This window comes from Aethalodelphis obliquidens, unplaced genomic scaffold, assembly GCF_003676395.1.
Source record: "Aethalodelphis obliquidens isolate GAN/ISIS:26980383/991018 unplaced genomic scaffold, ASM367639v1 scaffold9, whole genome shotgun sequence".
Classification (NCBI taxonomy): domain Eukaryota; kingdom Metazoa; phylum Chordata; class Mammalia; order Artiodactyla; family Delphinidae; genus Aethalodelphis; species Aethalodelphis obliquidens.
Genome location: NW_020837953.1, coordinates 35367323 through 35392196, shown reverse-complemented (window position 1 = coordinate 35392196; position 24874 = coordinate 35367323). Strand labels below are relative to the sequence as shown.

The following is a 24874-nucleotide window of genomic DNA, read 5'->3' as shown; positions in this document are numbered from 1 at the left end:
CGACCAGCTGTGAAGGGGAGGCTGGACTCACTGCTGTGCTCTCACCAAGAAACAGCCGACAGAAGGACGGGCACCACCTTGCCCCACCAGCGAGGAAGTTCTTATAATATTTGTCAAACCCTGAGCTCCTGGGTGGGTGGATGGTCCTGCTTGAGGAAGCGGAAAGGGGTGGGAGCAGAATGGAACACTGGCCCTGGGGTCCGGGGCCTAACCCCTCCCAGAGCCAAGCATCACCTGCAGAGCTGAGGCCTCGAGCCGCTGGGGAAGGAGCAGGGGAGGGTGGCCATGGGGCTGGGAGCCGGGCTGAGATGGAGGAAGAGGAAGGGCCCAGCTCCCTCACCCAGGCCCCTCGGGGTGCCAGGCAGTGTGCGGCCACCGCAAACCTCAGGCCACGCGGTTCCTGTCCGCCTTTACAGAGGAGAGAGGGCTGGACCCACTGGCCGCAGAGAAGCAGCAGGAAGCCCCACTAGAAAGGTTAGAGTGAAGCAGAAGTAGTGGCGAGTGTGCATAAGTGTGCATATGTGTGGGTGCACCCATGTGTGTGTCCTCAGCACCACCTCTTTCACACTCACACCTGCTGGGCGTATTCCCGACGGGCTCATCTCACCTCAGGCCCCCACTACCCTTTCACTTCTCTCTGTCTTCCCTCCCCCTCCTCCACATCTGCTGCTCAGAGAGACGTTGGAGTGAGACAACCCAGGTTCCAGACCCAGTTCAGCAACCCCAGGCTGTGTGACCTCAGACTAGGCGCCCCGCCTCTCCGAGCCTCAGCTTCCCTGTCTGTAAAATGGGACATATCGCTCTGCCTTCTTGGAGCGGTGGAGGTGTGTGAAGCACCGAGCTTGTGTCTGGTGCACACAAGCCCCCAGTGCACACAGGTCCTTCCTCTCCAACCCCCATCCTCTTCTCCCCTCTCCCCTCTCTGTGCCTCTGTTTCTCCATCTGTAAAACAGGGATAACGCTGTCTCTCTCCAAGGTTGGTGGTGAAGATTAGGAAAGATATGTTTAAGCAGGGCCTGTGATTCCATCACTCTCTGGCCGTGTTCTCATCATCCTGTCCCAGTGCCTGGCCCATAAATGTAAGTTGTTAGTACTGAATGAGGGAGGGACATTGGTCTTACGTGTTTAACCATTTGCACTGATCTTAAGTGTATAGAAAAATGGCTTAGTACATAGGTATACACCCATGAAACCACCACCCAAATAAAACTGGAGACCATTCCCAGCAGCCCAGAATGTTCTCTCTTCCAGTCAGTACCTCCCCCGACCAGTACCGGAGGTAACCAACCACTATTTAGGATACAGCCAAAGTTTTAACCTAGAAAAGCTGCGGGTTTAGACTGCAGGGAGGAGAATGGATAGGAGGACGAGGCAGGGGACCAGGGCACAGGCATCTGGGCAGAGATCTAGTGGTGATTGCATTTGGAGTGGGGTACCAGGAAAATGCTGGCTGTCAGAGAAAGCTCTCGAGCCTGGGGTCTCAGGGGACCCCTTCTCCAGAACCTTGCTGCCCGAGGGAGAGGCAGGAAGTGTGCACGGTGTGGCTTGTGGTCACATGCATCTGGGGGTTCTGGCCTGGGCTGGGCCAACAGAGCCAGAAATGTGGGCAGCTGCCGCCCCCAGGTCTCTAATGTGACAGAGACGGAGACACACACGTGCTCGACAATTAATTAATTGTGACTTTCACCGTGCAGTGGCCGCTTCCTATTGATCTACACCCGTCTGGAGTGAGCGAGACAATTAAGAGGGAGCGCAGCGGCGGCAGCTAATTACCCACAGAATGAAAACCGTGCCTTTCAATTTATTAAACTTTTATCACAAAAATAACCTGGCCACCCCCTCCTGCTGAGAAGCCAAGGGGGAGTGCGCTGGGGTGGCACCCCCAGTTAGTCCTTCACAGAGGCTGAAGGCCCTAGGACGTCACGACACCTCATTGCCACAGAAGACCCTGCACACACCTGGGTTCTGGGAAACAGAGCTGGGAGGGGGGGGCCAGAACCAGCCCCGGGGGCCTGAAGCCTGAGTGCTGAGTAAAATCAGGCAGCGGAGCAAATGAAATCAGGCAGAGGCCTTCCAGGAATCCAGAGGCTTAGCTAAAGGCAGGGAACATTCAAGCCGAGCTGCAAAGGCTCTTGGAAGTCACCCAGCCCCACCCCTCAGGTGACAGAGGCACCCTGGCGTGTGAGCAGGTCCAAGAGGTCACACAGCCCTGGTTCAAACCTCAGCCAGGCCTCCTAGGACTTATACTGCCTGCCGTTATTTAGTGTCTGCACAGAAGAGACTGCCACTCCCATTTTACAGATGTGGAAACTGAGGCTCAGAGAGGCAAAGGTGCTCACTCAAGGCCACAGAGCTGTATACAGTGAAACCCAGTTTACACCTCTGCTCTCTTATTCTCTTAGTGTTTGGCCTGGGGCAAATGACATCACCTCTCAGAGCCCCCATTTTCTTATTTGTAAACGAGGAATGATATATGTCCCAGGCAGGGAAGTTGTGAACATTGAGATTTCTTTTTTTTTAAATATGCCTGCCTGCCCTACAGGGTGGCTAACTGCCATCGCCTTTGGCAACAGGGAAGCTGAGGCCCCGAGATGGTGTCACGGACTCAAGGCCAGCACGCAGGCTGCAGAGGGAGCAGAGGCTACCCAGCCAGCACTCTTTCTGTTCCAGAAACGTGTCTAAGTTCAGACCCAGCTCTGCCTATTGTGGGATGTCTGTGGGGGACCCTGAGCAAGTCACCCGCGAGCAGAACTTTGACACCCTTAGATCTGCCTGGCTTTGGGGATGCTTTTCCTTGACCATCACCCCATGGAGTCTGCCCCCAGCCCCACGAGGCAGGCAGGATGGTGCTTGTTAGAGGTGAAGATACACCCCAAGAAAGAAGGGAGGAGCTGAGGCAGCATAGACAGAGCCTGGCCGAGCTCTCCAGCGCCCAAGCCAGGGCCCCCTCTAGGTGCCTGGGCAGAACTAGTGCCCCAGCCTGACGCTAACAGCAGCCTGGAACCCGTACCCAGGCTGGCCCCAGAGGCCAACCCAGGAGTTTTTGCTTTGTCTCTTCCCCGCCAGGTCAAGCCGGCCTCCGGAAAACCCCCCAGCAGCCTCCGTTCCTGTGGGAGATGGTGGGAACCAAGGGAAGGGTGCTGATTCCACCAGCCCCTACCCCAGTGTGTGCCAACTCCCACCAGGGTCTCCCAGCAACTGCTGTCTGCTGGGAGCCAAGAGGCTGGAGAAATCGAGTGGGGCGGGGGGGTGCCCAGAGAGGGCTGCTTTGAAGTCCACTTCCCAGGGGAGAAAATAGCTGAGCTGAGGCCGTTTGCACTGCTCTCCCTCCCAACCCCGTGCCTTCACCCCAAGCCCCCCACTAACACCCACAGCAGCCTGCAGTGTAGGCAGCAGGCGCATCCTTTACTTCTTTACTTCCTGGAGACAAGGAGGAGCCAGAGGCTAAGCAGCTCTCCTTGCTTAAGTTGCCTCGAGGCAACCAGGCACCTGCTGACTTTGAGCCCAAGTTCCTTCTCCATGCTCCTTCCCATTAACTTGGCCAAGTTTCCCTGAGCAAGCACTATGTGTTTCTGGAATAAATAACATCTACTAGTTTGTAAGCACTTGTTATGTGCTTGGCACAGTTCTGAAGACATTACTGTCTTGACCCCACTCAGCCCCAGCCCAGTCACGTGAGGTGGCTTCTATTACTATCCGCATTTTACGGCTGGACATACTGAGGTGCAGAGAAGTGAGGAATAAAGTGACTTGCCTAATATCACACAGCTGGGGAGATGCAGGGTCAGGATTTGAACCCAGGCTCTCTAGCAAGTGAGCAAGGGTGGTGGGTGAGGGGGCTGGGTGGATGAGAGGGAGGAAATGGTGGAGGAGTTTCCATTCATGGGCCAGGTACTGTGTTAAGCTGGGAACAGGTGACTCTCACCTGCCCCTGCCCCTGTCCCCCAGGACTAACAGTCTGCTGGGACTTCTATGTGGCTCAAACAATTCAAAGTCCATTGTGACCCTTCTTGACCCACCACAGGGTCCACGCACAAGGACCCTCCACGCCAGGCATCTCAGAACGGACGAAAGCCCTCTTACCTGGAATTCAGGGCCCGCGCCAGGGAAAGTGGGGGAGTCCATGGCCCCTGTCCCCCACCCCTGCCTTCCCCCATTTTCTCTCTTGAGGAGGACATGGTCCACAGTCTCTTGTGGGTGGAACTTGGTTATGCCTGGGCTCCCATCTTCAACTGTGTGTTCTCATGGAGAAGCTTCTGCGCCGGGCCAGGTCTCAAATCCCCACCCAGTAGAGCAAGAAGAGGCCACGGAGCTCAGCCCTCTTGCTATGATCCCTCCCCACCCACCTCCCTTCACTACAGCCTTCAAGCTGGGTCTGGTTTCCGGGGGGCTTCCTATCTTTGCCCCCCCAGGGCTTGTTCTGTTCTAAGACCCACTCAGAAAAGGAGTATTTAGTTACTGACTCTGCTGCCTCTTCTAGCTTGAAAAGTCAGAGCGTGACAAGACTCAGGAAGCCACGTTACCTCTAATTCATCCCTCTAGTGCTTTAAACCGAAGAGTCTTTGGTCACCCAAGCTGGACACATTCTGGGGGGCGGGAGGAGGACTCTCATTTTTGCTTTTCTTCAAAGGGAGATTATCTCAACAATATTCTGAAGGAAATTCCCTATCATGAAAGGGAGGGTGTCGGTGAGGCACCAGGCACAGATAATAGTAATCTAAGGTTTAAAGTAATCAGAGACTTAAGCAAGGGACGGATGGAGGGTTGGGCGCTATAGGGGCAGGAGAGAACCCTGGAGGGTAGAGATGGCTTCCTGGATTTGGGGTGCATTCAAGATGAGCCTTGGGGAACATGTGGATTTGGACTATGGAGATGGTACAGCAGGGCATGCCAGGTGGAGGGGAACTGTGACGGCAAAGGCATGGAGCTGAACAGGTAGCAGAATGGCCAGTGGGCCGTGAGCTGGGTAGGGGTCTGGTTCCTGGATCATTGAGAACTGGGGCTCCTGGCAAAGACCTTGGAATGGCCCCCCAAGATGGTGGCAATAGTAGGGTCTCATGAAAGCAGGGACTCTAATAGATATTTGTACATCCATGTTCAAGGCAGCATTAATCACACTATAACCAGAAGATGGAAGCAACCCAAGTTCCATCAATAGATGAATAGATATTAACAAATAAAATGTGGACAATACATACAATGAAATATTATTCAGCTTTCAAAAGGAAGGAAATTTTGACACATGCTACAACACAGAGGAATTTTGAGGACATTCTGCTAAGTGAAATAGGCCAGTCCTGAAAGAATAAATACTGTATGATGCCACTTATGTGAGGTACACAGAGTAGTCAGATTCACAGAGACAGAAAAAAGAACATGATTGCCAAGGGCTGGAGGGAGGAGGAACGGAGAGTTTTTGTTTAATGTGAACAGAGTTTCACTTTGGGAAGATGAAAGAGTTCCGGAAATGGATGGTGGTGACGGCTGCACAACAAGGTAAATGTATTTAATGCCACTGAACTGCACACTTTAAAATGGTTACAATGGTAAAAATTTTTGTTATGTATATTTTGCCCCAATTAGAAAAAAAAGAGTGGAATCTCAAAGGTCAGGCATGGAAAGAGTAGTCAAGTCAGAAGAAGCAGTGAGGACACAAATCCTAACACCAAACAGGCTCTGGTGAAAGGCAGGCACAGCTCCTAGTCCATGCTCAGCCGCTTCTTAGCTGTGTGTTTTTAGGCAAGTCACTTGTCCTTTCTGAGCTTCATTTTTCTCATCTGTGAAACAGAGACAATACTAGTTATTTCTGTTCTCTTGCAGGGTTGTTGCAAAGGTCAAATGTGGTCATAAAAACAGCTCTTCATTGAGCAATTACCACATGCCAGGCACTGAGTAAAGCTCTTTACACATATTAACTTGTTCAATTCTCAGAACAGCTCTATAAAGATGTATTTTTATAGTCCCCATTTTACAGATGAGACAACCAAGACTTTAGGAGGGAAGATGCCTGCTCTGCATTACGCAGTGGGAAGTAAAGGAACTGGGACTCAGACTTGAGTCATGATGAGAGCCTATGAGTACCCAGAGGGGAGTTGCTGTGGCCACCTTCTTCCTCCTCCTCCAAGAAGTCTCCCAAGATTCCTGCACTGCGGTAACTCTTGTCTTGCCAACTGGGAGCTCCCACCTCAGGTTTCTACACTGTCTGGCACCCGATAAGCCTTCCACTTTGGGAGTTATTTCCGTATCTGCCTCCCTGCCACAGAATTTAAGCTCTCCAAAGGTGAATCTGGGTATTTTTCATATTAGAATCCTGGGAGCCCAGCCTAGACAACACAGAACTGATGAAAGTCTGGGCAGTGCTGGAGAGCTCAGGCTGAGGACAGGACCCTGGAGCTCAACGGGGATCAGCTGGGGAGGGTGCAGCCTGAAGGGTTCTTTGAGGGTGTTGTCAATGACAACGACAGCCTGAAAATGAAGAGGAGGAGGGTGGTTCAGACTATGAGGCCAGCAACAATATCAACGTCATTATCATTCTGTGTCAGGCCCATCCTGTGCTGTATGGCTCAGGAGAAGGAAGTTATGCTGTAGAAACAACCCATACCTCAGTGGTTTGACACCACCAAGATTTACCCATCGCTCCTGCAAAGCCTGTTGTGGTCCAGATGACTCTGCAGGGCAGTTGTCCTCCATGCAGACACTCAGCGAGCCAGGCCACTCGGATTCTGTGGCTCTAACCATCGCAACATGAGGACTCCACAACAGCAGCAGCAGAACAAGAGTGTGTTAGAGGATTTGCACCAGCAATGTCACTTATGCTCACGTGTCATTGCACAGAACTGGTCCCAGACCCCGCCTAACTGCTAGGATGAGGTGGGGAAGTGCAATCCCCCTGTGTCTCCAGATGTGCAGAAGCTCTTAATATCTCACAATATGTGACAAACATTTCACATATCGCACCTCACTTAACCCTCATGATGATTCCTGAGCACAGACAATCCTGGGACAGTTAGTAGAGTAGAGGCTAAGGCTTTGGGCTCTGGAGTCAGATCTGGCTTCAAATCCTAGTTCCACTGCCAAACAAGTGATGTCCTGGCTCCATTGGTAGTGAGCTCCCTGTCACCGGAGGTATACAAGCAGAGGCTGGATGACCACCTTGGTCATCGTCATCATTATACATTAATGTGTGATGTCTCCCAGAAGACACCTACATTTTATTTATTTTAAAATTATGTTTTACAGAAGTAAAATATATATACAGTGAAATACACAAAAATGTACCATTTGGTAAGTTTTGACAAATGTGTACACCCGTGTACCTGATACCCCAGCGTAGATATAAAATATTTCCATCACCCAAAAAATTTCCTCGTGCCCCTCTCCCTGCTCCCCTCTCCCATCCCTGCACTTTAAAGGACGACGCTTAACTCTGAGAGATGATTTGACAAATGTGGGCTTGCAGCAAAGCCCGGACCAGGATGAGGTGAGTGAGGTGCCCAGGGCATGCATTTTAAGGAGGTGTTCACTCTCAGTATCAGTTCTGCACTCACAGGGTCCTGAGTGAACGCCTCCTGAAATTTTCCTCACTGGGAGCCTTACACTGCTTACCCTAGTCCTGGTCCAGAATTACAGGCAAGGCAGGAGAAATAACATACCTGGGAATAGAAGGGCCATTCCTGAAGCCTTTCAAGTCACATGTCACAAGACTGACTGCAGCCCTGAAAGGCAGACTGGGAGAGGATGAGCCCCCAAGGGGGCGGAGCCTTGACTCAGGAGTCCGTGGCCCACAGGGATGCCACGGGCATATTTTGATGCTTTCTGGTAAAAGTTTCCATTTACTGAACGCTGAAATGCCGGGCCATGTTAGACACTTTGTGTGCTGTCCAACTCTCAGTACAAGCCTGAAAAGTGTGTCTTTGTATCCCCATCTTTCAATGAGAAAACGGAGGCCCAGGAAGGTGGGAGTGACTTGACCAGGGTCACATAAGCAAGGACCAGTGCTGTGATTCAAAGCCAGCTCTCTCTGAGCCCTGAGCCTATTTCTCCCTCTGCCTTCCCACAGAGCTCTAGACACAAGGACGGCAGGTGTGCGGGGGAGCCCCGAAGGTGAGCCCCTTACTCCTACGCTGACCCTTCCAACCTCCCTAAACTTGACGGCCCAGGACCCCTGCAGCTGGGGCCACCGTTTCCCAGAGCCTCTCCCTTCTCAGCAGCCGGTGCCGGCAGCTCTGACAGCCTTTCCTGGGAGCCTGAGAGGGTGGTTTGCATACTAGGGGTGTCATTTGCATATACTTAGGAAAAGCCTTCATTTTTCCCACCTGCAGCAAACTCCAGGCTGATTAGTTCTCCCCACGTTGGAGAGTTAATTACTCTCCCGGGTAGACTGGTGTTTATTTGTAATCAGCAGAGGGCTGGGAAGAGGGGGAGGAAACAGGCTGAAGCAGCTGTCATTAGCCCAAATTCCGAAGCCGCCCTGTGGGTGGAAAAATGAGTAGGAGCTGATCACCGCAGACCTGCGCCCAAATCCCAGCTCTGCCCCTGGGCTTGCCCCCGTTCAGGGAAAGGAGAAAGGAGACTGGACCTGAGGTAGGGAAGTGTAGGACAATTGCCCGCTGTGAGTGGCTGGCAGGACAGAGGCGGAGGCTCAGAACGTCACACTGAAGAAAGCAGCTTCTTCCAGGACCGCCTTAGGGTGGGGCTGGCGGCGGAGTCCCGGCCCCAGAGACAGGAGACTGGACCAGCTCTGCTGTGTAACACTGGAAACAGATTGCCCTCTCTGAGCCTCGGTCTTCCCATCAGTTCACCGGGACTGACAACAGTAGTCTCACCAGCCCCCTAGCGGGGAATCACGTGAGGCTGGCAGGGGCTGTGTAAAACATAAATTTCTACTCGGATGTAAGAAATATTTCTGAATTCCCAGGATGGAAATGGTCTCAGCCCCAGGGAGATTTAGTGACCTTTCCTCCCTCCCACCCCCACCCAACCCAACAAACCTGGCCTTTCCCCCACTTCTCCTACTTCATCAAGGCATTTCTAGGCACTTCAGCACCTGCTCCCCACTTGTCTGATAAAAAAGGCAGGGCCAGCCCTCCTGACAAGATTGGAGAGCCCCTCAGGTGCTGTCAGAGTTCCAGAAAGATGCTGGGCTGCCTGCCTCAGCTCGCTCAGGGCACCTATGAAAACGGCAGAAGCCCCACCTCACAGATTCTAATGCGGTACGTAGGGATGCAGCTCAGGCAACGCTATCCTTGCCCAGCTCCCCCAGGTGACCCTGACCCGGGGAACTACTGCTTTGGTTCAACTCCTCCCTCTTTTTTACAAATAGGGAGACTGAGGCCCCGGAGGGGTGATCTGCCCATGGACACCCTGCAGAGCTGCGAGTAGAACCCAAGTCCCCTGCCTCCGCCCATAGTGGCCTCTCCTGATGAAAGTCTGGGGCAGGGAGAGAGTTGGCAATGATATGGGGGGTCACAGTGGGAGAACCTGGCTGGGGGTCTTGGCTCGCCCACAAGAGCAGTGATCTTGGCCCCCAGACGGAGGTGAAGGCACCTATTCCCCTTTCCCCTGGGAGGCAGAGACAAGTATCCCCTTCAGCCCACATTTTCCTACCAAGATAGGCTTCCCAGTGAGCCAGGAAGAGTGGGGAGAATAGTCACCCACAGGCTGTGTGACCTCTGTAAGGCTGCCAGATAAAATACAGGATGAATAATGTTTTTAGTATAAGTATATCCTATGCATAGTGTTGTTTATCTAAGATTCAAATTGAACTGGGCATCCTGGATTTTTATTTGTTAAATCTGGCGGCTCTAGACCCATGAGCAAGTCACTTTACCTGAGCCTTAGTTTCTTCCTCTTTAAAAATGAACCAAAATACTACCCTGTAAGGATACTGTGTAAATTAAGTGAGATGATATATGTAAAATGCTTGGCACAGGGGAGGTAAACTTGTGAAGCTGGCAGATCTTGCCTTCAGAGTCCCCATACCCAATACTTTTATCTCCTCCATTCCTCTCTCCCTTTCAGAGTTCCTGTTTTAGACCCCCGATCTGCAGGCTGCCAGTGAACATCTTCAGAAAGGTACCTGCTGTGGTGGAAACAACATTACCACTTACTGGCTGTGTGACCTGTGGGGCTTGTTTACCCTCTCTGATCCTTATCTGTAAAAATGGCTTGTCATAGTACTACCTCCCTGGGGTTGTGATGATGACATTTTTAGGTAGTGTATTAACCACCAGTACTCAGCCTGGCAGTAGGGCTCACTAAGTAGAGCCCATTAACGTCTTGCAAATGCACTAAGACACAACTTTAATTGTAAAACATCCCAGAGAAGGCAAAGCTTACCCCACGGAAAGAATGAATAGAAGTGGAACTGCAGGCCAAGCGATGGGCAAATGAGGGAGGTCATTTCTGCACGGCAAGTTGGGGGCGCTGGTGGAGGAGGATGGGGGGAAGAAGGGTGGCAGGGGATTTAAAAGGGGGGGTAGGGTGGGGCTTTCCCCTGGCTACTCCCCTTGCATCTATGTGAGCTCCTTTGACGCTCGAATTATCCAGGCCTTCCTGGTACCGCATTTCCTGGCTGTGGAGTCCAGGCAGCCCTCGGGACCCGGGGCCCATCCCCCACCAGGCAGAGGCCTGTCCTCCTTGCTGGCTCTCACAGCCTGCACTGTCTGTTTTCCAAACTCTCTCCTAATCCTCTTAATCTTTTTACATCTCATCTGCCTGCATGCCTGATGGCTTCCATTAGCGCCTTTCCAGTTCGACCCGCGATCTGTGATCTACACGTTGGGAGCTTCTCCCAGAGCGGCTCCACCTGGCCCCTTGCAGGCTTGGCTGCTTCCTCCTGGGCAGCCAGGATGCTGGTCTCCAGCTGTGGCCAGCTGTTAGGGGAGTTTGTCTTCTTCGTATTTTTCTTACTCTTCCCACAAAATCATTTGTGCTGTGTTTGGTCTTCTTTTTACATTTTTCCCGCAAACTTCTCAATTGGTCTCCGTGCATGGCCGCCTGAGCAGCAGGTGGGAATTTTGCTAAGTGCCTGCCACATGCCAGGTTCAAGCCACACTGATCAGAAACCTTGTCCCAGTCCGAGGGGTCACTGCCATTCTCCAGACACAGGAGTTCTCTCGTGCAAGAGCAAAAGGGAGGCAGATGCTGGATTTGAACCCATGCTGCCTCCGTCTCCACAATAAATCATTTCTTGTTCTACAATGCCCTCCGTTTTTCATAAAATAATCCCCCAAAGCTCTTTTATCTGCCGAGAGAGGCAAAGAAGAAAGAGCATGCCCTGAAAACGTGTAGCAGTTTCTGACAGCTCCCTTCCCAATTCCCAAACAACCCCACAAAAAACAAACCCTGATCTTTTGGGTGGAGAGAAGGAGAATGGAAGGAGAGATTCAGAAGGCCCCAGAGGAGGGGAAGGATTTCACCAGAAAGCCAAGATTAAGACAATCTCCATAATAAAGAGCTGGGAAAAGGAGAACAAGCGGATAGGGTAGAGGGTCCAGGAGGTTTGTGTTTTTGAGGGAGAGGGAGTGCAAGAGGGAGGTGTGGGGCAGTGGATGGGAGAGGAAGGAGTATCCACGTCAACTCCATGTCCCCTTCTTGGTGTTCAAACAGTACAACAGGGATTTGAGCACATCCGTTCACAGGGTGGCACAAGGAGGAGGATTGTACGAGAATGTTCTCAGCAGCTCTCTTCATCATAACCGAAAATATCCACGAACGGGAGAAGGGCTACAGGAAGTGCGCTGCACGCATGCCATGGAGTACTACTCAGCAATAACACAGCTGACTCTCACGAGCATGTGAAATGAAAGGAGCCAGACACAAAAGACACACACTGAACAACCCTATTTACGTGAAGTTCAAGAACAGGCGGAAATAACCCATTGTGAGAGCAGTCGAAACGCTGGTCACATTGCGGGGAGGGGGGAGTACAGTTGTCCCTCAGTATCGGCAGGGGATTGGTTCCAGGACACCCCTGTATCCCCTCGGAGACCCAAATCCGAGGATGTTCAAGTCCCTTCTATAAAATGGAGAAGGATTTGCATATAACCTACCCACATCCTCCCCTATACTATAAATCCTTTCTAGATTACTTATAATACCTAATACAATGTAAATGCTATGTAGATAGTTGTAAATACAATGTAAATGCCATGTAGATGATAGTTGCCAGCGCAAGGCAAATTCAAGTTTTCCTTTTTGGGAACTCTGGAATTTTTTACAAATATTTTTGATCCCCGGTTGGTGGAATCTGTGGACGCGGAACCCTCGGACGCTGAGGGCTGACTGTACAACGTGGGGCACGAGAAAACTTGCCGGGGTGATGGAAATGTTCTGTATTTTGATCTGGGTGGCGGTAAAGGATATCTTCATTTACACGAGAAGCCATTGAACAGGGCACTTAAGATGTGTGCATTTTACCGTATGTAAATTATACCTCCATGTTTTTTAATTTAAAAAAAGGAATACAAGAACTTCAGAGTTACATTATATGCACATCTGACTATCTGTATTTTGCCTAGTAAAATTCAGAGTGAGAAAGAGCTAATGATGCCAATGAAAATAAGGTAAGGGATGCTGCCCATCGCTCCAGGCCCTCAAGGAGCCTATTCTGGAGCATTTTCCTGCAGTCCCAGGTCTGCCTCAAATCCAGAGCCTCTTGTGGTCTAAATGCCTCACCACTGAGTACAACTCTAAAGTTTAAAGATTGAATTTCTTTTTTTTTTTTTTTTTAAAAAAGGGAGTATATATGAGCCAACTGATATGCAAGTAAAGAACAAGAAATCTGTTCTGATGTCAAAGCTAAAAGTGACAGCATAGAAGTATCCCGAAATGGTAATACAGTCTCCAACATGGCCCTTTCCTAAGAATTTCTTCCAAGGGTAATACTGACCATTTGCAATTATTGCCTTATATGCTGATTTTGGAACGCAGCCCTTGAGTGAGATGTGACTCCACCATAAGGAATTTGAGTAACTTAGAAATTATTTTTCTGGTTATTCCTTAGACCCTTGGCTATACTGTGGGATGGAGCGCCTGGATCCTCACAAGCATGACAAGGGGTTTCCTCTCATCCCTATATCTCCTACCTCCCCTCCAAGAGCCTGAGCTCTGGAGAAAAGGAAGAGAACGCCATCCCTCTGATTGAAGGTGTCCCAGCTGTGACATTCACAGGGCTATTGCCAACCCATTACTTTTCACACTAATGATATGCTTATTACTATTGATGTCTTTTATTTCTTGGGAAGTGTTTATACTCTTGTAACAGCCTGATAAGTGAAATCATCCAACACTTGGAAATAAGGCAAATAGATAACTGGTGTCCTTTCAAAGTCAAATTCGAGTAGTGTCTCACAAGCCTTCCTAAGGATCATCTGACACTCCAGGGGAATGTCACTTTGCTTGACTTATTATTTACTATTGATTAGGGCCCAGGCTCTATAAAGATAGCTGTTAGCTGGTACAAAACTGATAAGTTGCCAATTATTTTTGACTGGTAGGGATGCAAATGATTTCTTTTCAATACAGAAGATAGCCCCAACGTTAGGGTTTTATTGCCCTATAGAACATTAACCAGTTTTGTATGTAACTTAGCAACCTTATGAATATTCCAGAATTCTTGGTTTTTTGGTTATTGTTGTTTTTGTTTTTACTGAATCTTTTTTACCATATATAAGTATATATAAATTTTTTTCTCATATCCTTCATTGCACTAGCTTTGTTCCTTCATTATAAGCTACAAAGAAAATTCACATGAGCTCACTATGTATTTCTATATGAATTGTGTATTTAATATTTTGAAAACTATATTTTGAGAAGCCTTTCACAGTATTTGTTTTTCCCTCATGCCGCCTCTGCCGTTCTCTGCTTCCCACCACTCTCTCATCTTGAGAAAGTGAGGCTCAGAGAGGTTAGGTAACTTGCCCAAGGTCACACAGATATTATTCATAATGATGACTTATTTTAATGTGGTGTTTGACAGTATAAACTTCCTCATATATTCATATAATCCCTCGGCAGCTCACCGAGGGGACTGTATCCCCATTTTACAGATAAAGAAACTGAGGTCTGGAAAAGTGATGTGGCTTGCCCAAGGTCATAGAGAAATTCTAGTTCCCCTAAGCCCCTGAATCCTGGGGAGCAGTAGAGGGGCTGGCAGGAGGAGCTCTGGGTCCCCACCCTTAAACCAGAGCATCCCCATCTAGATTTGTTGTATATATATTGTATGTCACACAAGATTGCAAATGAAAAAGGAGTCCCAAAGGTTTGAAAACCCTGGCCCTAGACTGTCTTCACCTGCCCAGGTACAATAGCCCTCCCTCTTCTCCTCCTCCTCTTCCTCTCCTCCTCCCTCTGGAAAGCAAAACAAAACAACAACAACGACAAAAAACATGGTCATGGGAAGAAACAGAAAGACATGGTCAGCCCAGGCCTGAACACATTGGTCTCCAGTCTGGAGGAGACAGAATCACTCAATCTAAAGAAAAACATTCTCCAGGTCCAAGGTGTCAATGACAAAGTGAGCTGTGCTGACAGGTAGTGAGCACCCCGTCAGTGAGAGTGAGTAAGGCTAGATGATCCATCCAAATGTTAACAGCAATTCTCTAGATGGGGTTTTGTCACTGATTTTTAAATGTTGATAAAAGCTAATTATTAAGTGGTCACCGTGCGTCCACTGTTTTGTATATGTATTATGTCATTAAAACTTTATAATATTCGACAAGGTAGACTCTGTCGTTTCCAATTTACGAACAAACAAACTGAGACCCCAGGAGGTTAAGTATCTTTCCAAGGACATGCAGCTAGGAAGTGGCAGGTCTAGGAAGCTGATTACTGAGCTTCCCATTACTACTACACTGTTCTTCTTTCTTCTGTATTTCTGTATTTCCAAGCTTTGGCAATGAATACATGCTGCTTTCATAATCACGAAAGTCTTACAAGTTACTGATTTTGTAAAGGTTCCTTCTGCCCTGATGTTCTAGGCCTCTATGGGTCTCACAGCCCTACCCAGTATCCCTACCACGGCCCCCCCCGCAGACTCCCGCCTTGCTGTCCCTGTCCCCACACCATCTGTGGCTGGGGTAGGATGTCCCATGTCTCAGTCTTGCTGAGGTCTGCTCAAAATGTCCCTTGCGGGCCTGTGGCCCTAGGGCAACACTGGGGGTAGTTTCAGGGAAGGAGAAGTGGAAGTGGGAAGGGATGTGAAAGTTGGCCACAGGCCAGCACCGCCCTGCTTGGTGTCCCACAGGGGTCCCTGGGCGAAGGACGGGAGTATCCAGTGCATCGACGACCAGACGCAGGTGAGGCCAGCGCTTGACAGGGAGGGAGCTGTAAAGTTCAGGGAACCAGGAGGTGTGGCCCAGGAGGCTGGACGGGGCAGGGAGGGAGGGAGAACTCTGCTGGCTGGTTCTATGCCAGGACAGTGTTGCGGGGTGGGGGGCTGGGGGGACCCTGATCTAGGACCCAGAATGAGTGAGTGGGGGGACCTTAACTCCAGGGGCTTGGGGGAGGGGGGAGGTAGTGACAGACCCATGAGCTGTAACCAAAGTTCCTGGGTTCTGCCCCCCACCACAAAACACAAGAAGCTGGGAAAAGGCTGGGGGTGTCAGAGTCCAGCAGAGGGGTCCCACGAAGGGATGGCAGAGAGCGCCAGTCAGCCCTCTGTCTTCCAGTGGGTGCTGAAAGGGGCCGAGTGTGTGGAGGAGAGAGCAGATGTGTGTGTCAGGTGTTTGTGAATTCTGGTGTGTATGCACAGCTCTGCCATCTGGGTGAGAGGGTGTAAATTAAACAGGGAGCAGGCACTCAATAAATATTTGTTCAGTCACCTGTAGGAGTGTATGACTGTGTGTGTCCAGGTGAGTGGGGGGGGGGGCACGTCAGTTTGGGTGTCAGTTTGTGTGTCCAGGAGTGTGTGGTGGACTTTTGAGTTTGCTTATTGTGTTACGTAGGTGCGTGAGCGAAAAGCTGTGTTTGTGTGTCTGAGTGTGTAACTATATGGGTATGTTCAGTGGCATGTGTGTATCTGTGTGAGTTTGTGGTTCTTTGTGTATGTTTGGGGTCCCTGGAGCTGGATGGAGGGTGGACATTGAAGGCCCTTGAGGGGGTGTGTGTGCAATGGTCGGGGAGATGATATATATAGACAGATAGAATTGGGCGGGGTTGGGGGTTCAAGTGTGGGTGTTGGGTGTGCATGAGTGTGTGATGTCCAGCCTGCCCAGGCCCTGCCCATGTCTCCACAGTGACACCATGGAAGCCCCCTGGGGCTGGCTGGTGATCGGTGTGCTGGCCATATCCCTGGCCTCTTCGGTGACCCAGGACGTTTGCCGAGCACAGGATGGGAGGGACGGGGCCGCAGGAATACCCGGCCGACCCGGACGGCCAGGCCTCAAGGGGGAGCGAGGGGAGCAGGGTAAGCCCTCCCTCTGAACCCCAGTCCCTCATCCCTGGGCTTCGCCTGGCCACCAGGGTGGAGGCTTGGGTTGGCACTGAGAAACAGGAGTCCACCTGGGCCCACACACGAAGGCTCTCCAGTCTGCACTTGGTCCCAGGGGCTGAGGGGGGCCTAGCCTTCTTCCAAAGCCATGTCCACAGGCCCCAGTGGCCTCTCGGTATCCCCTTTACTGCCCAGGTCCTCTTTCTTTGGCCTCACCTTCCTCCTCTGGACAGTGGGTCACTGCAAGCAATGAATATGAAAGGTCCCAAAGCTGTGCTCAGTCCTTGGTCTTTGTTCAGTTACCAGAAAGATTAATGCCCTTGGCTTTAGACTCAGGAGCCCTTGTCTTGCTGTGTGACCTTGAGCGACTTACTGATCCTCTCTGAGACTCAGTTTCCTCATCTGTAAAATGGAGAAATAACCCCACCTAGCACATTGAGAGGGATCAATTCATGGCAACTATCTTTTTTGCTTCTAGCCTCCCCACAGCTCTGTCCCTGCTTCCCCCTTCCCTGCCCCTTCAAGCTTCAGAAACTCTCATGTTCTAGAAAAAAGGCTAAGGGTGAAGGGAAAGGGAGGAGGGCACGACCAGAGCAGGAAAGGAAAGTCTCATGTAATCGCCCTGAGCCTCCCAGTCCATAGCAGACCACCAAGATCTGCACAGGCATTTGCAAACAGTCTGCACACAGGCGTCCTACATGTAGTCCGTGAATCTGAAGAAGTCAAGGGCAGTGCTCTGGGGAGAGTGTGGAGGGCACGGCTGTGGGCAGGAGTACAGTGAAGCCAGTGGACTGCTTTTCCCAGAACGTGACACTCCCAAGTGCCTGTTCACATTTCTCTCCATTTTACAGATAAAGAAGCTGAGGCTCAGAGAGGTTGAGACAGGAGCCCAAGGTCACGCACAGCCAGTCAGAATCAATGTCTTGAAGGCCCAGACACTCCCCCTATCCTCTATCCCACAGCCGTCCGGGGTCCCAGCCACCTCCCTGAGGTCTGGAGGACACTAGACCAATTGGGACTCTCACTCCCAATCTGGCCTTTCTCCCCACAGGGGCCGCTGGTATCCAGACAGGCGTCCGTGGCCTTAAAGGAGACCAGGGAGAGCCTGGGCCCCCTGGAAAACCTGGCAGAATGGGCTACCCAGGGCCCAGCGGCCCCCTGGGGCCCCCTGGCCTCCCAGGGTTGAAGGGCATCAAAGGCAACCCAGGAAACATCCAGAACCAGCCGCAGCCGGCCTTCTCGGCCGTGAGACGGAACCCTCCAATGGGCGGCAACGTGGTCATCTTTGACACGGTCATCACCAACCAGGAGAGCCCATACCAGAGCCACTCGGGCCGGTTCATCTGCTCTGTGCCGGGTTACTACTACTTCACCTTCCAGGTGGTGTCCAAGTGGGACATCTGCCTGTCTATCGTGTCCTTTGGGAGGGGCCAAGTCCAGCGTTCCTTGGGCTTCTGTGACGCCAACAGCAAAGGACTCTTCCAGGTGGTGTCCGGGGGTACGGTGTTCCAGCTCCAGCAGGGAGACCAGGTCTGGATTGAAAAAGACCCCAATAAGGGCCGCATTTACCAGGGTTCAGAGGCCGACAGCGTATTTAGCGGCTTCCTCATCTTCCCATCCACCTGAGCCCCTCCCCACCATGGCCTCCGCTTCCTGCTGTGTGACCCTGGCCCACTCACTCCACCTTTCTGGTGTCTATGCCCTGCTCTGTAAAGTCGGGGTGCTGTTGCTTTAGCTGCCTGAAGGAAGATCGTTTCTTGGAACTCTCCCTGGAATAAATACCTGAGTCCATGTCTGCTGAGCTTGAAGTTCAGTTGCTACCCTGGCCATGGGGAGGGAGGCTTAAGAATGACAACAATTACTGAGTGCTTGCAGGCCAGGCCTGCATTCAATATTTTACAATAAATATTTAGCAGGTCCTGGGAGCCTCATCGGCCTGGCCTCAAATCCTGGGCCACCATTTCACTCACTAGGTGTCCAATTACGTGCATTTTGTGTTACTTCAGTGACTCTCAGTTTCCTTATCTGTAAAGTGGGAATACTGATGGCACCTTCCTCAGAGGGCTGTTGGGAGGATTAAATGACTTAATATATGAAAATTACAGAGGAGTGCCTCGTGCCTAGTAAGGGTTACACATACGTGTTGGCCTTAATTATAGTTTGTTTAATCTTTACAGTTGAGCTCTGAGGTGGGTATTATGACCTTATTTTACAGATAATGAAACTGAGGCTAGGGGGCTGGGACAAACTTAAAGCCCAAGGTTAGTGTGTAAGGGGAGAAGCTGGGGTTTGACTCCAAGTCTTACTGACGCCCAAGCCTGTGTGTCTACCTACTACCCTAGCCAGCCTCCACAGACACACGCCTGACAATTGACACATGTCATTTCCAACGCTCAACCGGAAAGGCACATCCAAGGGCACCCAGAAGTCTTCCTGAAGCCAGGTTGCCTGAGGCCAGCACTGGACTTCGACCCCGGCAGGCACAGAGGCTGGGCTGGGGACTGGGAGGGTCTGGAGTGTTTGTGGTGCATTCCCAGGGTCCCACTTAGCCTGTCTGGGTGCTGCTCAGAAACAAAAAGCCCCACTATGCCCTTCGTATGTGAGAAAAGTAAGGCGACCAGAAGTTCAGTCCTGAAAATGTCCAGCGTCCTGTGCTTTTTCCCAAAGGAAGCCGATTTTACCTTTGTGCTGCACACGTTCATGTATGCACAAGAATACACATCACACTTGCACACACACCTCCCGAGATGCACGTGAACCTACGTTCCTGGACCAAGACTCGTCTACTCCTCACCCAGACACCCACTCCCTGCGACCCACCGGCTGCACCCCTGGACGCACTCCTTACGCCTCCAGACCCACAGACGCACTCAAGGATACACATGCGTCACACCCGTGCACACCCACCTCGTACACCCACGTGCCCCCATCAACCATCAGAAGTGCTCTCACACACACGTGTTCCAGACACACCCCTGACACGAAGGTGCACACACCCTCCTCCCCCTCTGACATGCGTGTGCCTTAGAAACGCCTGTGATCTCCAAGTCCTCACGTACCCACAACCTCCATGCCCGCCTTCGCCGCACACTCAAGACCCACTTGGAGGGGGGCCCAGGCCCATCAACAGCCTTCGGGGCTCAGGAGGAAGAGAGTAAAGCTCTGCAGCCCCAGAGCAGTTCTTGACTCCCCAGCCCCCTGCCCACCCAGAACACACACACCCGCGGCCTGGGAAGAGAAACAGATCTGTGAGCACCTACTGTGCGCTGGCCATTTTACAACCATGGATGCATTTAATCCCAGCAAAATCGGTGAGGACCCTGAGGCTCACAGAAAGGAGACATCTACCCAAGGTCACACTGCCAGAAAGTGGCAGGGCCTGAATTTGAACCAGGTCTGCCTGATCCCAAAGTGAAGGGCTTCTTTCATCGCAACGGGGCTCAAAGACAATGTCAGGGGTAGAGGGCCCGTAAGAAGCTGGAAAGGCCAGGTTATAGAAATGGCGGGTGCAGGGAGTGCCCCGCTGCTTCTTACCCTAAATTCCACCCATACCCACCCCTCTTCGCAGAGGCAAATCACTTGCCCCTCTGGCAGGAGGGGACCCAGCCGCAACCCAGGTGGGCGGGGCAGGGGCGGGCTGAGCGCGGGCTGAGGCTGCCACCTGCTGGAGAAGCCGGACCCAGGCAGGAAGGAGGTGAGGACTGAAGATGGGAGAGAGGCCTGGGTGCCATCGGCCGGGTCCCCCACCCCCCATAATGCTGTGTCCATCATTCTGCTCTCTCCAGCCTTCCACCCACCTGGGAATTCCAGGGACAAGTACATTCACGTTGTTGCTCTTGTTGCACACTCTGCAGCCCTGTGCCAGAGGGTGGAGAGCCAGCTGGGAAGACTGAGGCCCTGAGGGGCACCCAGCAAAGCAGGGGCAGGGCTTGGCACTCTGCTCATGGTTGGCACAGGGCTATGCACTGTGTATGCATTAGCACTGCCCTGCATGGAAGCTACTGGAAACCCTCATTTACAGAGGAGAAATCAGTGCTCGGGGAGATCAAACCACTCACTCACATGGGTGGCAGGAGTGGAATCAGGGTTGGAACCCTCCACTGCCCATCACCTCCTTCCTCTCTGGAATCTCATGTGAGGAGAAGAAAGAGAGGAGGGGCCTCTCTCAGCTCTGCCAGCCTAGCCTCGACTGGCAACCCCTCACTAGCCATAATAGGCTCTGAGACGAGAGGCCAGGGATGGAGGTGAGGGAGGGGGTGCTGACAGGGAAGGTGGGATCATCAGGGGCCCCAGCAAAGGAACAGGCACCAACATGCAAAGCCTGGTCCTCCCCTACCACCCAGTATACAGATGGGATGACTGAGACCTAGGGGCCAGTGGTTTGCTGAAGGCCTCGGGGCCAGGGAGTGGCAGGGCTGGAAGGAGAACCCAAGGCCGCTGACTTTGTAGCCAGAGGAATCTGTCGGCCACAGCAGGCTGCCTGCTGTCAAAGTTTGCCCTGGATGTCCACCCCCAAGTAAGGCAAATGGGAGGGGGCATGTGGAAGTCTCTAGAATAAGACCTGTCACTTCACAGGTGCATGTGAGGCTTGTTTCTTAGGGCGGCTAAGCAGAGGGGTCAGAACAAGGCTTTGGACCCAAGAAACCATTCACTAAGTGACTTTGGGCAAGGGTTTTCACTTTCCTCAGCCTCAGTTTCCTCATCTGTACAGGGGGAATTATAACTTCCCCCTAGGGATCTTGTGAAACAACGGGGTCACAGGCACAGTAAATGGCAACAAACAGGGACGGGCATTAGCCGGGCTGAACTTGACTCTAGGGGAAGTCTGCCCGGCTGATGTTTACGCGCACACACACAGATAGGCACCCTTCAGCAGACCCGGGGCAGCGGACATTTCCTCATTTCAGACACTCATGACCTGGAGTTGGAGGGACACAGGGACATCAGTGCGGTCAGCCTGGCTCAGCACGCAAGAGAAAGTATTGAGTCAGGAAAAATTATGGGAAAGGGGATGTGGTCTTGGGGAGAGAGGGGAGGGGACAGCACAGCCTGCCCAGGCCCTTCTTGCTGTGTCCACACTGACACGGCGTCCTCCTGCCTTGGAGAGGGGAAGCAGATCTGAGGACATCTCTGTGACCAGACCAGAAACCTCCCACCTGTCCAGGTGAGGGCAAATGGCAGCTTTTCCCCGCTGCCACTTCCTGAAACGTGGCCCCAGGGACAGCCTGATTTGTGAGAGGAAGGAGGGTCCCCATCTCCGCTCAGCCGGGGACTGAGCTTGAAGAAAAGGCCCCATTCCCCATCCATTGTGCAGTCCCAAGGGGCGAGGGGCCGGGGAAGGGAGGTCAGCTCCTGAGGGCTGAGAAGGACGGCCCCTGGGGAGAGAGAGGGTGAGGAGGGCATGCCAGGGGCTGGGGGACAACTCAGCTCTCTCCCCATCCAGCTCCTTCCCAAATGGACATGGGGCCCAGCTCCTGGCCCCCCCTTGTACCAAACCTGCTGCTGCTTTTGCTGGCACTGCTGCCTGGGGGCCAAGCTGGCACAGACTGCTATGGGATCGCCGGGATACCAGGCCTGCCTGGGGCCCCAGGGAAGGATGGGCATGACGGATTGCCAGGGCCCAAGGGTGAACCAGGTGAGTCTGCTGGCCTGCTGGGGAGGGGTCACCTAGGGCCTGGGGGCAGGAGTCGGAAGTGTCCATCTGAGGCTGACTCTGGGGAAGGTGGACAGCTTCTTGATGGCGAGGAGTGTGGTCCTTCCGGCCATGCCTGCTCCCAGGGCAGAGTCTTAACTCTTGTGTCAGGTCTAGCCCCTCTCCCCCTCAGAGCCCAGGCCTCCGGCCTCCCCAGTTTCCCCATCTGATAACAGGGAGAGAACAAGAGCACCTGCCCTAGAAGGTGGCAGGGAGGATCACGGAAGATGATCCAGGTGAAAGCCTTTGGCAAACTCTAAAACGCTCTGCTACTATTTTATTCCAACCCCTCCACGACTTGCCCTGCAACATGGACCCCAGTGACTGTACACAACGCCCAGGTGGCCAGGGTCCAAGTCCCAGCCCCACCACTTTCCACTGTGTGAACTTACACAAATTATAGAACCTCCCAGTGCCTCAGTTTCCTCATCTGTAAAATGGGGAGATGGTAGTACCTACTGCACAGGGGTGCTGTGATTATTAATAAAATTAAATATAAAACAGTACTAGCACGTGGTAGGTATCAGTAAGTGTGGGCTATGGTTGTTACTGCTGTTGTCATCTTTGTTTTTATCAGAGATGTGTGCTCCCTTCACTCCCTAGGATTCTGGGTAGTTGGAGGGGTAGGGAGTAAGGAGTCAGGATCACAGTCACAGAATCTTCTGTTGGAGATTCATGGGCAAGCCCTAGCACGAGTGAAAAGGGCTGAGGACATGAACAGGCACTGGTGTTGGGTGAGAACTGCAGTCTGCTGGTGACTTGTCTGAGAGTAGGTGCACATCTGGGGGTGGAATGTGTCCAGAGTGGCCATGGGGGAGGCTGGGGTGCGGCTGGGCAGAGGTGACAGGGGTGCAGAGGCACTGGACAAGGGAAACCAGTGGAGGGGAATGTCCTTAGGAATTTCCCACTGTCATCTTCCCTCCTGGCAATAGAGTGGAATTGTACCAACATTTCAGAAGGAATTCTCCAATTCAGTGTGAGTCAAATGAAGCCCCCAGGTCTGCCATTTTTCCAGGACCCTGTACTTCACAGCTGCCTCTGGCCATCTCACTGTGTGGGATGGCTGATGGACACCAACTTTTTTTATATAAATTTATTTTTTATTTACTTATTTTTGGCTGCTTTGGGTCTTCGTTGCTGTGCGCAGGCTTTCTCTAGCTGCAGAGAGCAGGGGCTACTCTTTGTTGAGGTGCACGGGCTTCTCATTGCAGTGGCTTCTCTTGTTGCGGAGCACGGGCTCTAGGTGCGTAGGCTTCAGTAGTTGTGGTACGCAGGCTTCAGTAGTTGTGACACATGGGCTTATTTGCTCCACAGCATGTGGGATCTTCCCGGACCAGGGATCCAACCCGTGTCCCCTGCACTGGCAGGTGGATTCCCCACCACTGCGCCACTAGGGAAGTCCCGGACACCAATTTTTAGCTCTTAATTTGTGCCAGGCGTGGTTCTAAGTGCTCTACGTATATTCATCTCATGAGGTAGATAAAATTAACTCTATTTTACAAATGAGAAAACTGAGGCCAAAATCCTTTGAAGAAACGATTTACTCCCATTTTACAAATGTCAAAGCTGAGGTTCAGAGAGATTGAGCAACTTGCCCCCAGTCACACACTGGAATTCTGTCCAACTTCAAGGCCATGCCCTTAACCGCTACCCTGCACTGCCTCTCAGGCCCCCTCCCCACTGCCGTGTCCCCCCCTCCCAGTTGGTTGCTGGAAGTCAACATGAAGCATGAGACACAGCCCTGCTTATCATAGCTGACAGCCGTCACCGAGACCTGACATTACTGAGCACTGCCTGTGAGGTGCCCGGCACGGACATTCTCCCACCCCACTCTGCCAGCAGCTCTGTGGGATCCGTTCTATTATGCCCTTATCTCAACTGGGCAAACAGAGGCTCTGGGAGGGGAGATCACCTGCCCGGGATCACGTGGCCTGACGCTTAGGTCTGCTGGGTTCTGATTCCCCACTCCTAACCCTGGGATCTAAAAGGCTCACAAGCCGCAGAAGATCCGTCACAGTAGGTCTGCACAGACACCCACCCCAAAGGAAGTCGGAGGAGGAAGCAGCCATGAGGGCCAGCAGGGGTGGTCAGAGAGGGCTTCCTGGAAGAGGAGACTGGAGCCAGGCCCTAAAAGATGAGTATGGTTTGGACAAGGGAAGAAGAAGCTCATAGGGGCTCAGATAACTAAGGCGGTAACAAGAGTCAGACACTGACTGGGACTAGCCAGACTTAGCTGTGAGTCCTGACTCCACCTCCTACCAGCTGCGTGGCCTTGGGCAAGTTTCTGGCCTCAGTTTCCTCATATGTAACATGAAGTAAGTCGAAACAGGCCAGTTGTCAGAGGGGCTGAATTGGGCTGAGTGGGACTGGGGCAGCTGGGGAAAGGCAGCCTCTATGGCTCCATCCGGTGGATCCCATGTGCTAAGCTGGCCTGGGCCTGGGTGGTTCCTGCTCAGAAATGGAAACAGGTTTTGTGGGGCTCTGAATCTTATAAAATGTTGAGGACCCTCTTTAAGAAAAGTAGTACAGAATTTGATGGGGGGGCGGGGGGAGGTTTCACAAATCTACACGTGCTACAAAATTGTTTTACAACTATAACCACACAAATAATGCATGTAAAAGTGGAGCTCTGTGGGTCCTACAAAGGTTAATTTCTTGGTTTTGATTTTGTACTTTAGTTATGTAAGATTGGGGACAACTAGGTAAAGGGTACATGAGACTTCCTCGTCCTTTTTTTTTTTTTTTTTTTT

General features: G+C 51.9%; 2 protein-coding genes across 2 annotated transcripts in view; both read left to right on the top strand.

Annotated features, from left to right (window-relative positions):
* Positions 1–15230: 15230 nt before the first annotated feature.
* C1QA (complement C1q A chain) lies at positions 15231–18227 on the top strand. The gene is made up of 3 exons (XM_027110711.1): positions 15231–15299; positions 16239–16408; positions 17484–18227. The coding sequence occupies exons 2-3, from the start codon at positions 16246–16248 to the stop codon at positions 18056–18058; spliced, it is 738 nt and encodes a 245-aa protein (XP_026966512.1). The 5' UTR covers positions 15231–15299; positions 16239–16245; the 3' UTR covers positions 18059–18227.
* A 3105-nt stretch (positions 18228–21332) lies between these two features.
* C1QC (complement C1q C chain) overlaps positions 21333–24874 on the top strand; it is a 5295-nt gene continuing 1753 nt past the window's right edge. The window contains exons 1-2 of the mRNA XM_027109810.1: positions 21333–21596; positions 21876–22067. Of these exons, the coding sequence (XP_026965611.1) occupies positions 21887–22067 (181 nt within the window). The 5' untranslated portion in view covers positions 21333–21596; positions 21876–21886. The remainder of the gene's footprint in view (positions 21597–21875; positions 22068–24874) is intronic.

Excerpts from the sequence above, each read along its gene's own strand:
- C1QA (XM_027110711.1), top strand. The coding sequence starts at position 16,246 with ATGGAAGCCCCCTGGGGCTGGCTGGTGATCGGTGTGCTGGCCATATCC. Across the intron at positions 16,409-17,483 it reads GGGGGAGCGAGGGGAGCAGG|GGGCCGCTGGTATCCAGACA; the intron begins GTAAGCCCTCCC and ends TTCTCCCCACAG.